The sequence below is a fragment of the Perca flavescens genome, chromosome 18 (assembly GCF_004354835.1).
Source record: "Perca flavescens isolate YP-PL-M2 chromosome 18, PFLA_1.0, whole genome shotgun sequence".
NCBI classification, from domain to species: domain Eukaryota; kingdom Metazoa; phylum Chordata; class Actinopteri; order Perciformes; family Percidae; genus Perca; species Perca flavescens.
Genome location: NC_041348.1, coordinates 10,594,193 through 10,605,249, shown reverse-complemented (window position 1 = coordinate 10,605,249; position 11,057 = coordinate 10,594,193). Strand labels below are relative to the sequence as shown.

Below are 11,057 nucleotides of genomic sequence, written 5' to 3'. Positions count from 1 at the left end.
AAAAAATTAAAATAGGACATCGCCCTGTCCCCACCAAAACATGACTAATTAAAAACTAATTTTCTACCGAGACATTTTGAGATTGTGGGTTGTGCAAAAAAAAAAAAAAAAAAAAAAACTTGAATAGATTTCCAGAGAAAAGCGGTGACAACACACAATCAACATACACACGTGAACACACTCACCACTAGCCTGACAGTCACTGTACAGTCTCGCACGCGCGCGCGCGCACACACACACACACACACACACACACACACACACACACACACACACACACACACACACACACACACACACACACACACACACACACACACCCACCCTGTGGCTATTGATTAACTTGACTGACTAATTTCACGACACATTGAAAAACTGACAGTGCAAATTTTCAGACGGCTGCATGGAACTAAAATAAGAGCAAAGAAGATACACCAACATGACAAACTTTCAGACATTTTGTACAATTCTTAAATAAATTCAGTGTTGGATCGGTTCTTCCTTTTTGTTGTTGTTAAAGAGTTTGGATAAAGATGAAATGAAGCTCCAGAGAAGCAGATGAGGAAAATTAATTAAATATTTTTGGATTGAGCACTCATTAAGAGGAATAAAATAATGCCATTTAACAACTATTAATTATTTTAGGGTTTCATGTAATTTTTACCTTCTTTGTCTTGAACACATTTATAAAAAAAAAAAAAAAAAAAAAAAAATTTAAACTGTTCACTACATAAAAACACTCTGGAGCAGCATTTTCATTACCCATGAATTGAGACAAGTTATGATCAAAGAACAAAAATCAGAAGCCAAATGTTGATTCTGACTGGTGGCACTAAGTTTGGACTTAAATGTAGACACGAGTCAATCCAGTCAACCGACTACAGTCATGTGCATCATGAAGGTGTTTCTCATCTACGGGGTTCTAATGAATGACCGCTGACCCTCCTGTGGCAGGACAGGCCAGATCACCCAGGTCCACTACACCTGTACGATGTGAAATGCTTACGTTCCAATGCACGTGAATTCTCTCAGGGAAAAAAAATTAAAAAAAAAACTAAACGTGGAGAAGCCTGGAAGAAGCAAAAAAGATGGAGAACGCTATATTCACAGGCTTTCCCTTACCCTTGTAGGTTTTGCATCCCGCAAGGCCAGTCGAGCGTTTTTGACGACACCCAGGTTTGTTTTGTTTTTCTAACGGTACCTCACAGTCCTTTGGGTTCCTCGGAGTTCTCAAAGACTCAGAAGAAGTTTCCTGAAATGAATCCAGTCACAGGATATGGAAGGATATTAAAAGTGTCTGTTAACTGGATAGAAGGAGTTACAGAGTTCCTGCTCCTGTTGCTTCGTCTGTTTTTTGTTTTTTTTTTCTACTTCACCATTCGGCATCCCCAATGGCTTTGGAGAAGACATAGTCTCTCCCATTCAGATTCATGATCCCGTCCTTCAGGTGGAATTTCCATTTGTTCTTACTTCTGTGAATCTGGGGAGTAAAGAAAAAGGAAATGAATGCTGTGGGCGTCGAGGACAGACGGACACCGTTTCATTTTACAGTGGACACAGTCTCTAATGTCTTTAGCCCCTGCACACAGAAGACTCAACCGGACACATGCTTATGTTAACCAGCGTTGACCAATACTTCTTTAAAAGCACTGAATTAGCATCAAAACCTTTTGTTAACCACTTAGACCTGTAGGATACTGCCGATCAAACGCTGCACTCAAGGCAAAAATGGGCATCTACCAAATGCAGCGCTAATATCCAATAGTAAATGCTCTCACATGATAAAAGTATGGCAAAATGCAAATTTTACGGCAGCATAATCTTTTGTCATAAAAACAATGAGATGAAAACTGCCATGAAACAAACTTTTACGGTGGAACTGTGCGATGAGGGCAAAGATATCATAACTTCAAAGTTCTAACAATATCTGTAGTATTTGTTTTATTAAGATGAAATGACTAATATTTAAAAATGTTTAAAGTCCTTCTGTGTAGTAAAACTGCTGTGCTGTGTCCTTTGTTTGTATTGTCTCCTTGGTCATCAGATATTTTTTTTGATTACTGAATTGATTACAAATTGGTGACTCCTAACTGCTTGTAGGTGTAAATGTGTCAACGTCAGCCTATACGTGTGCTAGTCCTGCAACAGACTGGTGACTTGTCCACGGTTAGAGAGTTGATGAACTGAAATTAAACAAATAACTACAAATATAAAAAAAAAAACAGACATGCGTTAGTGTAAATTCTACATACAGCACATGAATACTGATATATGCAGGTTGATTGAGTTTTGTCGTACCATATTCTCTTACCTTGTCATACTGGCACACCACTACATTCTCTGTATCAAACAGCTCCTGGTCCTCCTCATCACTGACGTCGTCACCACTGTTCAGCGGCTCCTGACGAGGAAACAAAACCAAAAAAAAGTTGGATATTTAATCTTCTGGATATGGTGAAAAGGCCTTTGAAGCGGAATTACTTGTCTTGACAAAAATAAAAAACACACAGAGGGGCTGACTGCGGATACGTTATGAGAGAAACACATACTACGAAATGATTCAAATGTATTACCTGGGGGAAAGACAATACAGTATAAAGGCTGATTTATGCTTCTGCGTTAAATCGACCCCGTGGGTACGTGGAGATACCGACCCCACGCCGTAGCCTGACGTGCACCCACCCAGAAACGTTAACTACACGTTGCGGCGACGCACGTGTCTCGACCGTGGCTTGGTAGCGTTGCATTTCCCCCTGATTTCCTGGTTCTACTTCTCCATAAACAACGTGAAATCAAGGAGAGGGTTAATTTTTCCTGCTACAGATTTCTGACCATGGTCAGAAAGAACAGGGGAGACGCTTTGTTTCTCCCACTATGCCTCCCCTGTTCTCCAGAGTCCTCGCTCCGAAGCTAATCGCCGTCACTCTCACTTCACTCGCTCTAACACTCACCCTCACACCCACACCACTTACGTAGGCTTCGGCGAAAGCTCTGCGTGGAGCTTCCGCAGAACCATAACTCAGCCTTAACACAACTTATTTCTCCTGAACATGATAGCTCATTTTGCTTGCTTTTTCAGAAACTGATCCACTTACAGCAAGTCTAATTATTATCTGCGGAGCCTGACGGCATCCAACACTGCAATGCAGCTGCCATTATTGTTCTGTTTCACTTCACATTTTACAGTCTGGTTTCATGTGGTGCCCACCTCTTCCACCTGCCCGTCCTCCCCCCCATCCTTGTCCTTCTCCTCCTCCTCATCTTCATCATACTCCTCCTCCTCATCCTCGTCCTCCTCCGAGGAGGTGTCTCCGGCACCGTCCACCTGGAGCATCTGGGCCTGCTGCTGGGCCTGTGGTGGGCCCTGTGTTGCAGCTGCACCCTGGGCCTGCTGGACCTGAGCTGTTGCTGCCTGACCAGGCTGCTGCGTCAGAGCTGTTGCCTGCATCACCTAACGGGGAAAGTCAGGTCATAAGTTTCATTAGCTAGTTAGAGGAGATAGATAGATAGATAGATAGATAGATATAATATGTAGAAAAACAACACAATTCTAGATCAGGCTTCCTGTGCAACATTGTACATGCTAAGGATAATATTAACAACTTCTGAACTGAACGTACTTCAGTCCCAAATAGATAGATGTTAATAACATGACAAAAAAAAGGCAAGGATAGGTGGGAAAACAGAAGTATGTTTCAGACAAAAAGTGCCTAGCAAACTTCCAGAAAAGACCAATTAAATCAGTATTTAATAAGGGTGTCAAGATTTTGATTCGAAACTGACCAAAAAAAGTCACAATCTCGAACTTTGAATTAAAAAAAAAATGGAATAGTCGATGCTGCCACGCCCCCATGTCACGTCCGGTCGGCTTGTCAAGCGGGAAAAAAAAAAAAAAAACACGTTTTGAAGTGCTGCGAGTCAAACTCCTCTAACTTAGCTACAGCCAGTCAAAAGATAGCATGGCAACTACAGGAGACCCATCGAGAGAACTTGAACCCCCAAGTCGCCGGTGTGGAAGTATTTTGGATTTCCAGTGAGTGACAAAGTTTGATAGCACTGACACCACCGTTTGCCTCAGTTATCAATGCTGTTAGCATCGTGGCTAACATTTGTTACTTTATTTTTTGACAAATCGTTTCGGCTCTGCTTTCTAGCGTGATGTCATTGTGCTAACCGAGCACAGTTAGCCTTTACAACTGAGCCGCTTCACTACACTGGTTAGATCATGTTTCAATACAGAGTTCTCTGTTGATTTGGGTTTTTCGCTGTGTGCTTGTGGTGGGAAAAGAATGTAAACAGAGATCGGTGTGCCAGAAATGCAATGCGCCATGACGTAGGTCCCCTTCAAGGCCAGGCTGATGTTGGAAGTCCCTCTAGTGGACAGAACGTGTAACAACAACCACATGCTGATAGTGGCATTGACAATGCATAAGCCTGAGTAGCGTAGTACATATTAATAACAGGCTGCACTTGAGCATTAAATCTTCGAATATTATTCGAATAATGGCATAGCAACCTGTGCTTTACAAAAAAGAAAAGTGAAAATGTAATCGAAGATTTGGAGAATCATGACACCCCTAGTATTAAAGGAATTGAAGAAGTGCTGACCTGTGTATTGCCTTGGACTTTGTTTCCTGAAGCTAAGACAATCTGCTGCGGCTGGATGATGACTCCTGTTTGCTGGGGCAGGCCTCCCTGAAGAGGAGCCAGGACCTGGACACAGTAAACAGGAAAAACTCACACTTTGCAAAAGCTCTAGGATAAATATTACTGTATTGTCCTTGTACACATATGTGGGAATTACATCTTAAAATGCCAAAAGTTATTCTATTTCAATCTCATTTAACTTATTGTAATTATAAACGTAAAGGGGGCAAATGCTATAGCTATATCTATATCTATATATATATATTTGCATATTAAACTGGGCCTACAATAACTTGTAAGGCGGCCTAAAACCTTGATACATACCTTTTTAGTGCATAAAATACTAAGCTATTAAAATATCCTAATAGTTTGCATGGTTTTACAAATCATGTTTTAATGTTAAACATACATGTGACCACTGTATCTGTGGATGGCCTTAGTGACTGCCTTACCTATAGGCCAGTAAGCCTATCATCACTGGGGATTTATATTTGCTAATAATATGCTGGATTCATGTTAAAACTTTAATTTTGGAAAAAAAACTTTCAAGAATTAATAATTCAGAGGTCCCCCTGCATTGACTCTGAGGACCCCATGTTGAAGATCCCTGTCTTTGGGGAAAAGTGTGACGCTCGAGTAGGCTTGATTTTCCAGAATGTATATTTTTTAATGGCATTTCTTTGCCCATGTTTCAAGTTTCTTCCACTGCTTCAGCTCCGGAGGACCCACAGCTATGTATCCAAACAGCTTACTGTACTTGACATGGACTCAGTAGACACAGGATGTCAATTATTATACGCTATAGGTTGTTGATTGTTTTTTTTTTTTTTAAAAGACCACAGAGAAACAAGATACATGCAGCCATGCTGCACTTCCAGCCACTTTGTTCTTAACTTTCAACAGTCTTGCCTTGGTTTACCAAAATGAGGTGTTCCTACCTGTCTAATGGGGCATACCTGCTGTATGACCGGTGCCTGCACGCCGCCAGGCTGCATCTGCTGCTGCAGGAGGATCTGCTGCTGGGGCTGCTGGATGATGTACTGAGCCCCATTGGGAGCACGGACCACCTGCAGGATCTGACCTGAGAGAGCGCCAAACAGACGAGACGGGAGTGCCGCGAGAGCGCATGCATCTATGAATTAACTTAATTTGGCAATATGAAAAGTATTTAAAAAAGTATTTCTTCACAATCTGATGCACAGAAACGTGTGAGTGGTTCACCTTGGCTGGTGATGAGCTGTTGGTACGGGGTGACCCCTGTGGGCAACGCAAGGGTTGCTGCGGTAGCTGCTGCACTCTAGAGGAGAAAAGGAGAACACACGAGTGAGTGAATGAAACAAGGCAGTCAGGTACACGCTCACTTGCACACACACAAACAGTAAGCCCACTGGCAAAAGTTATATCTGAACATACCGTAAAAGCAGGGTTTTAGGGTTTGAGAATGTGGAAAACAAGAATGCTTAAGCTTTAAAGGGTCCCATAGCATGCTCATTTTCAGGTTGATATTATTTTGTGTTTGTACGAAAACATGTTTACATGCTTTAATGTTTAAAAAAAACTTTTCTCATTCGGTCTATCTGTATATACCTGTATTCACCATCTGTCTAAATGCTTCAGTCTGAAAAAGCACAGTCTGCTCGGATTGGTCCGCATTTCCGGGGCTTCTACATTTCTGCTCTCAACATCATTGAAGCCGGGGAATGACGGCATTGTAGCAGCACTTTCTACCCATATATAGTATAGTTTAAAATGCTCAATCTGTGGATTGAGCATTTTGATACTTTCACAGTATTTACATAGCTCCTGGACCGGCTTTATAATCAATAAAGACATCAAAATCTCATTATTACATTATGGGAGCTTTAAGGTTGTGAAGGTGTAAATGGTCTAACATTATTTTATTATTATTTTTTTTTAAATACACACCAGGTACACACACACACACAGATATTTATTTTCTCTAGAGATTTTATGTTTTATGAAATAGAGAACAACCTCTTCCCAATTAAGGCGCTAATATTTCTATTCCCTTGACTGTTGTAATAAAAGCGGCCTTTACATATTTGCACTCATTAATTTGACCTTATTCCTGCCAAGTTTGATGGCGAAATGATAGGAATTTGCACGTAAAGCTTGAACAAAGTGTTTGAGAATTGAGGCAATAAACAGTTTAGTCATACAGCACAGATGCAAGCCTCGACATCAACAGATGGCTTGCTGAACAGAAGTGTTGTTGAGAGAAGGTGATGACACTCCATTGTGCAAAATTAAAACTGATGAAGGGGAAAGTGCGTTTGTCAGTGTGTGTGAGAGAAAACAGGAACATGTAAGAGGATGTATTATCCCCAGCTTTATATCTAATATAATCCAGGCTACTAAACAACTCTCCTCTTTTGCTTTCCATATCATCGTGCCCCTCCATTTGTCTACTGCTACTACACCAGTTGACCTGCTCCAAGGAAAATAAAAGCCTGCAGAGACGCATTAAGATCCTTTCTTCTTCTTTTTGGCTGGCTAGGAAATATATGTGTGGAAAAAAAATATTTCCTTTCTCTCATTAAATATATATTACTTACAGATGGCTTCAGCATAAGTGAGTCACTGTAAATCTATTTACAGTGGAGCAATTGTTGCATTACATCTACTGGTGTATTTGATGAGCACAAAACCCCAAACTAAAACTGTGTTTATTTGATATATTCATGATCTACTTACCATCCCCGTTGCACTCATGTGCTGTAGAATCTTGGAATCCTGAACAATGACTTGCTGCTGGGGAGCTGTGGGGAGACATGTTTAGGTCATAGCATAATATGCACCAAAACTAATAATAATATCCAGAAAAGAAAATTATTAAAAAGAAAAAACGTCTAAAAGGTTAAATCATTTGGTAGTTGTGAATAATAATTTCACTTTTTGACCATCGGCTTCTGTCAAGAAAGCCTTCTAATTGAGAAATTGTCTTCAAAACCCCTTATTTTCAGTAGGAAGGCTGTATTATTACTGGACATTTTTGTGGTGTGTAGAAATGGCATTCACAGATGTTAAATAATGCTACTGTTGCATTTACAGCTCGTTCTGTACCAGCGCAGTGTGGTAGTGAGAGCACTGACCAACCTTGCTGCTGCTGAGGGGGCAGGATGACTTGCTGGGCCTGTGCTGGCTGGGTCACCTGCTGGACTTGTTGGACCTGCTGAACCTGCTGCTGAACCTGCTGCTGGTGCTGCTGAGCGGCCTGCAGGGCCGCCTGCTCCTCCGTATGGAAGCCCTCCACTGCCTTGGACTGCAACAGTTTGTTTTCCCATAGCTGAAGCATCAGGCAGAAGAAAGACGTTGTCACAGAGTTTTAATAATATTTTGTGATATGCCATTTTCATTCAAGACAATACATCTGTACGGGGCATTCTCAAACTCCCATTACTGTGAAGGGGGGAGGAGGAGGAGGAGCTGGCATTTGGGAAACTGTAATAAAAACTTGAGATTGGCTAGTTCCTACACTACAATAAACTAGAGCAGAGATCTTCTACAGGGGGTTGCAACACCTAGGGGGTCCTCAGAGTTACTGCAGGGGGGTCTCCAAATTATTGTTTGAAAGTTTATTTTTCTTCCAAAAAGTAAGTCTGAGAATGATGTCTGAAAATATACATTAACATGAATCTAATATATTATTAGCAAAGATGAATCGGCCTATTCATGAAAACAAAAAAAACACCATTTCATTTACACAACATTGCATATGCAACTAAATGTTATACAATATGCAGAAAGGGAGTCCCTGCTCCATCTCTCTTTCAGCTAAGGGCTTGGTCGAAGAAAAAAAAAAAAAAAAGAAGACTCCTGAACTATTCAATTAAATGTATAGTGTAAAATCATAACACGTTATCTCAGGACACTTTACAAATTAAGTAGATCTAGACCACACTTTATACTTTGTACAGAAACCAATCAATGAAGCGCACCCTACAGTGGTCGTACACAGGAACAATGCTGCTGGGGACAGTTACCGTTTTCAGCTCCAGAAGAACTTGCTCATCCACACCCTCATCCAGGAACAGCTCTCGCACCTCGTTGATCACATCCTCAATCACAGACTTGTAAAGTTTAGGCTACGAGGAAGGAAGTACAGAAAAGGAAAGAGAACACATTTCCATTACGGTTTGCTAAAAAAGAAAAAAAAGAAAATATATATCTACGACAATACAGGTACTCCTAGGCTACTTGGGGCTTACTTGTATACATTTGGCGTTTGGTATTCAGAAATATGTTTAATAGGAAGACATCAGCTACTAGTAGTGCTTTACAGCTGCCGCTACACATTACAAGTCTAATAGACCATGTTGGTATGAATTCACTTTTGCCATGCCAAATTAGAATAACGCGTATAATATGGTAACATTTGGTGTATATCTGTTGGAAATGTGTAGCCCAACTCTAAAACTGCTCCATGGGACACAATCCCTGGAATTTAGCTATAATGTATGTGCGTCACTGTGCGGTTTGTTATGCTACTCCATATGAACCAGGTCTATATATGTCCATCTGTCACGACCAACGAGGTATAACGTTACAGTATGTCCATCGGTATACCGTGGCATAGCTTACATGGCGCACACAAACAACTAATGTATACCGTTAATATGCCTACAACGGCCGTATTTTAGTAGCGGAAGAAAGCGGTACAATGGAAACCAAAAAGCAACAGACACACAGGCCACCGCACTACATTCTCCCCAATGTCCGCAGCGCGGACCTCGGCTTCTCCACTATTTAAAGCACAGTCTGGTGTTTATATGTAGAGCCGGTGACGTAGCGTCGGATAGCACCTTCCCATCCCGGGCAGCCTATATTAGAGAGCCAATATGGCTGTATAAAACCAGGCAGCAGAAAGGAGGAGGGCCAGAACCGGAGCGAGGAGAGACGTGGAAGCCATTTTACGGAGCGGCAAACGCACAGACGACGGGGATGCCGACAGCCCCGTACATTGAACGATATGTGGCGGAATGTGAAGGATATTTTCGGTGTAATTTCTTATGAGTACTCAGCTTTGACTTAGTATTATGGCCTTGTCGGTGGGGAACATGACAAAATTGTTATGAGATGGGTAAAAGTGGTGGTTTGGGACGACTATTCAGCCTGCTGGTCGTGGAATGGTGGACAATGATGAGGCATTAGATTGAACGTGACGATTTTCGAAAAAGGAGACTTTAATTTTTTTTAAATAAACTAAATTCATTCGCAGTGGATGGTGGCGAAGGTGCTTTGCGAACATCTGCATCCTATAAATTATGCAAAATAAACAATTTAGCTTATATTTACCATGTGTCTTTATGACTCGTCGACACAAGCAATGCTTGACCCTTAACTAAAGCAACAGCACAAACATAAAATACCGAAAATCCATATATTAAATTAATTCAGCCATAACGTTACATTTAATTTCAGAAGCCTCTAAGATAACTTACTATCATGACCCTACTAGCTAACTCATGAAAGCCTCGACCTGACAAAAGCCCATAACTTGCAACTTTGAAATTGCATTTTCATCACCAACCCAAAACTTCTAGCTAACGTTACACCATTTTTCACTTACTTTATGTAACGTTACAGCTCCTCTTACGTTAGCCATTGCTCCTACCAGATGGCTTTATCTGAGAACAATCTAGTTTCGAAAAATGATTAAAATGGCCGATTGACTGAACTTAAGTCCTCATTTTATTTGATAGAACAGTGACTTGTTTGTTAAAGCAGATTAATTTTACTGAAATAAATTAAAAAAACAGCTCGTCGAAGAGCTTTCCATTATCTTTACCCCCATTTTTCCCCGCTGACAATCCTTAGAGATTGATCCTTACCACTGGGTTCGAGTTAGCCGAGCTCGCCATTATACGCGTAGTGTAAAAACCACACGGAAATAGGCGAGAAATAGAGCCAAAAATTACGAAAAACGACTTAAAACAACTGGGAAAGATATTTTAAAACAGCCGGCATCACTTTTGTAAATAAAACACAGTTTTAGCGGTCTTATTTACAATCCCGGGCTGCGACTCCCCAGCCGTCCTCCTTCCGTCGTTGTCCTGCTTTATATACTGAGCGATGGAGCTGCGAGTGCGCGAGACATAGGGCAGGGTCAAGCCGCACATCGCGCGAGATTTCGTGTGGAAAATGATGACCAATCAATACACCTGCTGCTGGGAAATGTAGTTGATATGTTGTAAGCTTATAATACATCAGTGGTTGTAAGCGGTAAATAAATGTGCACAGATCGCATTAACTTTATAATGCTCAGTGATCATGCTGAATTGGGTCAACTGTAAATATGACGACCCATTTAAGGAATAAATCACCAGGAGCCATACTTTCCACACACACTGTTAGATCATTGTAGGTAATATCATATTTATATGGATATA

General features: G+C 41.1%; 1 protein-coding gene across 4 annotated transcripts; it reads right to left on the bottom strand.

The window, feature by feature from the left end:
* Positions 1 to 295: 295 nt before the first annotated feature.
* gtf2a1 (general transcription factor IIA, 1) lies at positions 296 to 10,713 on the bottom strand. Of its 4 annotated transcripts, none has more exons than XM_028605215.1 (11): positions 10,500 to 10,713; positions 10,238 to 10,306; positions 8,652 to 8,753; positions 7,765 to 7,954; positions 7,363 to 7,427; positions 5,869 to 5,944; positions 5,586 to 5,728; positions 4,609 to 4,713; positions 3,209 to 3,451; positions 2,312 to 2,401; positions 296 to 1,480 (listed from the first exon to the last, which is right to left on the bottom strand). In XM_028605215.1, the coding sequence occupies exons 2-11, from the start codon at positions 10,271 to 10,273 to the stop codon at positions 1,373 to 1,375; spliced, it is 1,158 nt and encodes a 385-aa protein (XP_028461016.1). In that variant the 5' UTR covers positions 10,274 to 10,306; positions 10,500 to 10,713; the 3' UTR covers positions 296 to 1,372. The 4 variants fall into 4 exon arrangements, with proteins under 4 accessions (XP_028461016.1, XP_028461018.1, XP_028461017.1 ...); XM_028605217.1 differs by having other exon boundaries at positions 5,604 to 5,728; XM_028605216.1 differs by lacking the exon at positions 10,238 to 10,306.
* Positions 10,714 to 11,057: the final 344 nt, after the last annotated feature.

Bases quoted from the DNA above. Each gene is read 5' to 3' on its own strand.
- gtf2a1 (XM_028605215.1), bottom strand. From the start codon at position 10,273: ATGGCTAACGTAAGAGGAGCTGTAACGTTACATAAA. The intron at 7,428-7,764 runs GTTGGTCAGTGC...GTCTCCCCACAG, and splicing joins GCCCCCTCAGCAGCAGCAAG to CTCCCCAGCAGCAAGTCATT. The intron at 3,452-4,608 runs GTCAGCACTTCT...TTTCCCCGTTAG, and splicing joins AAGTCCAAGGCAATACACAG to GTGATGCAGGCAACAGCTCT.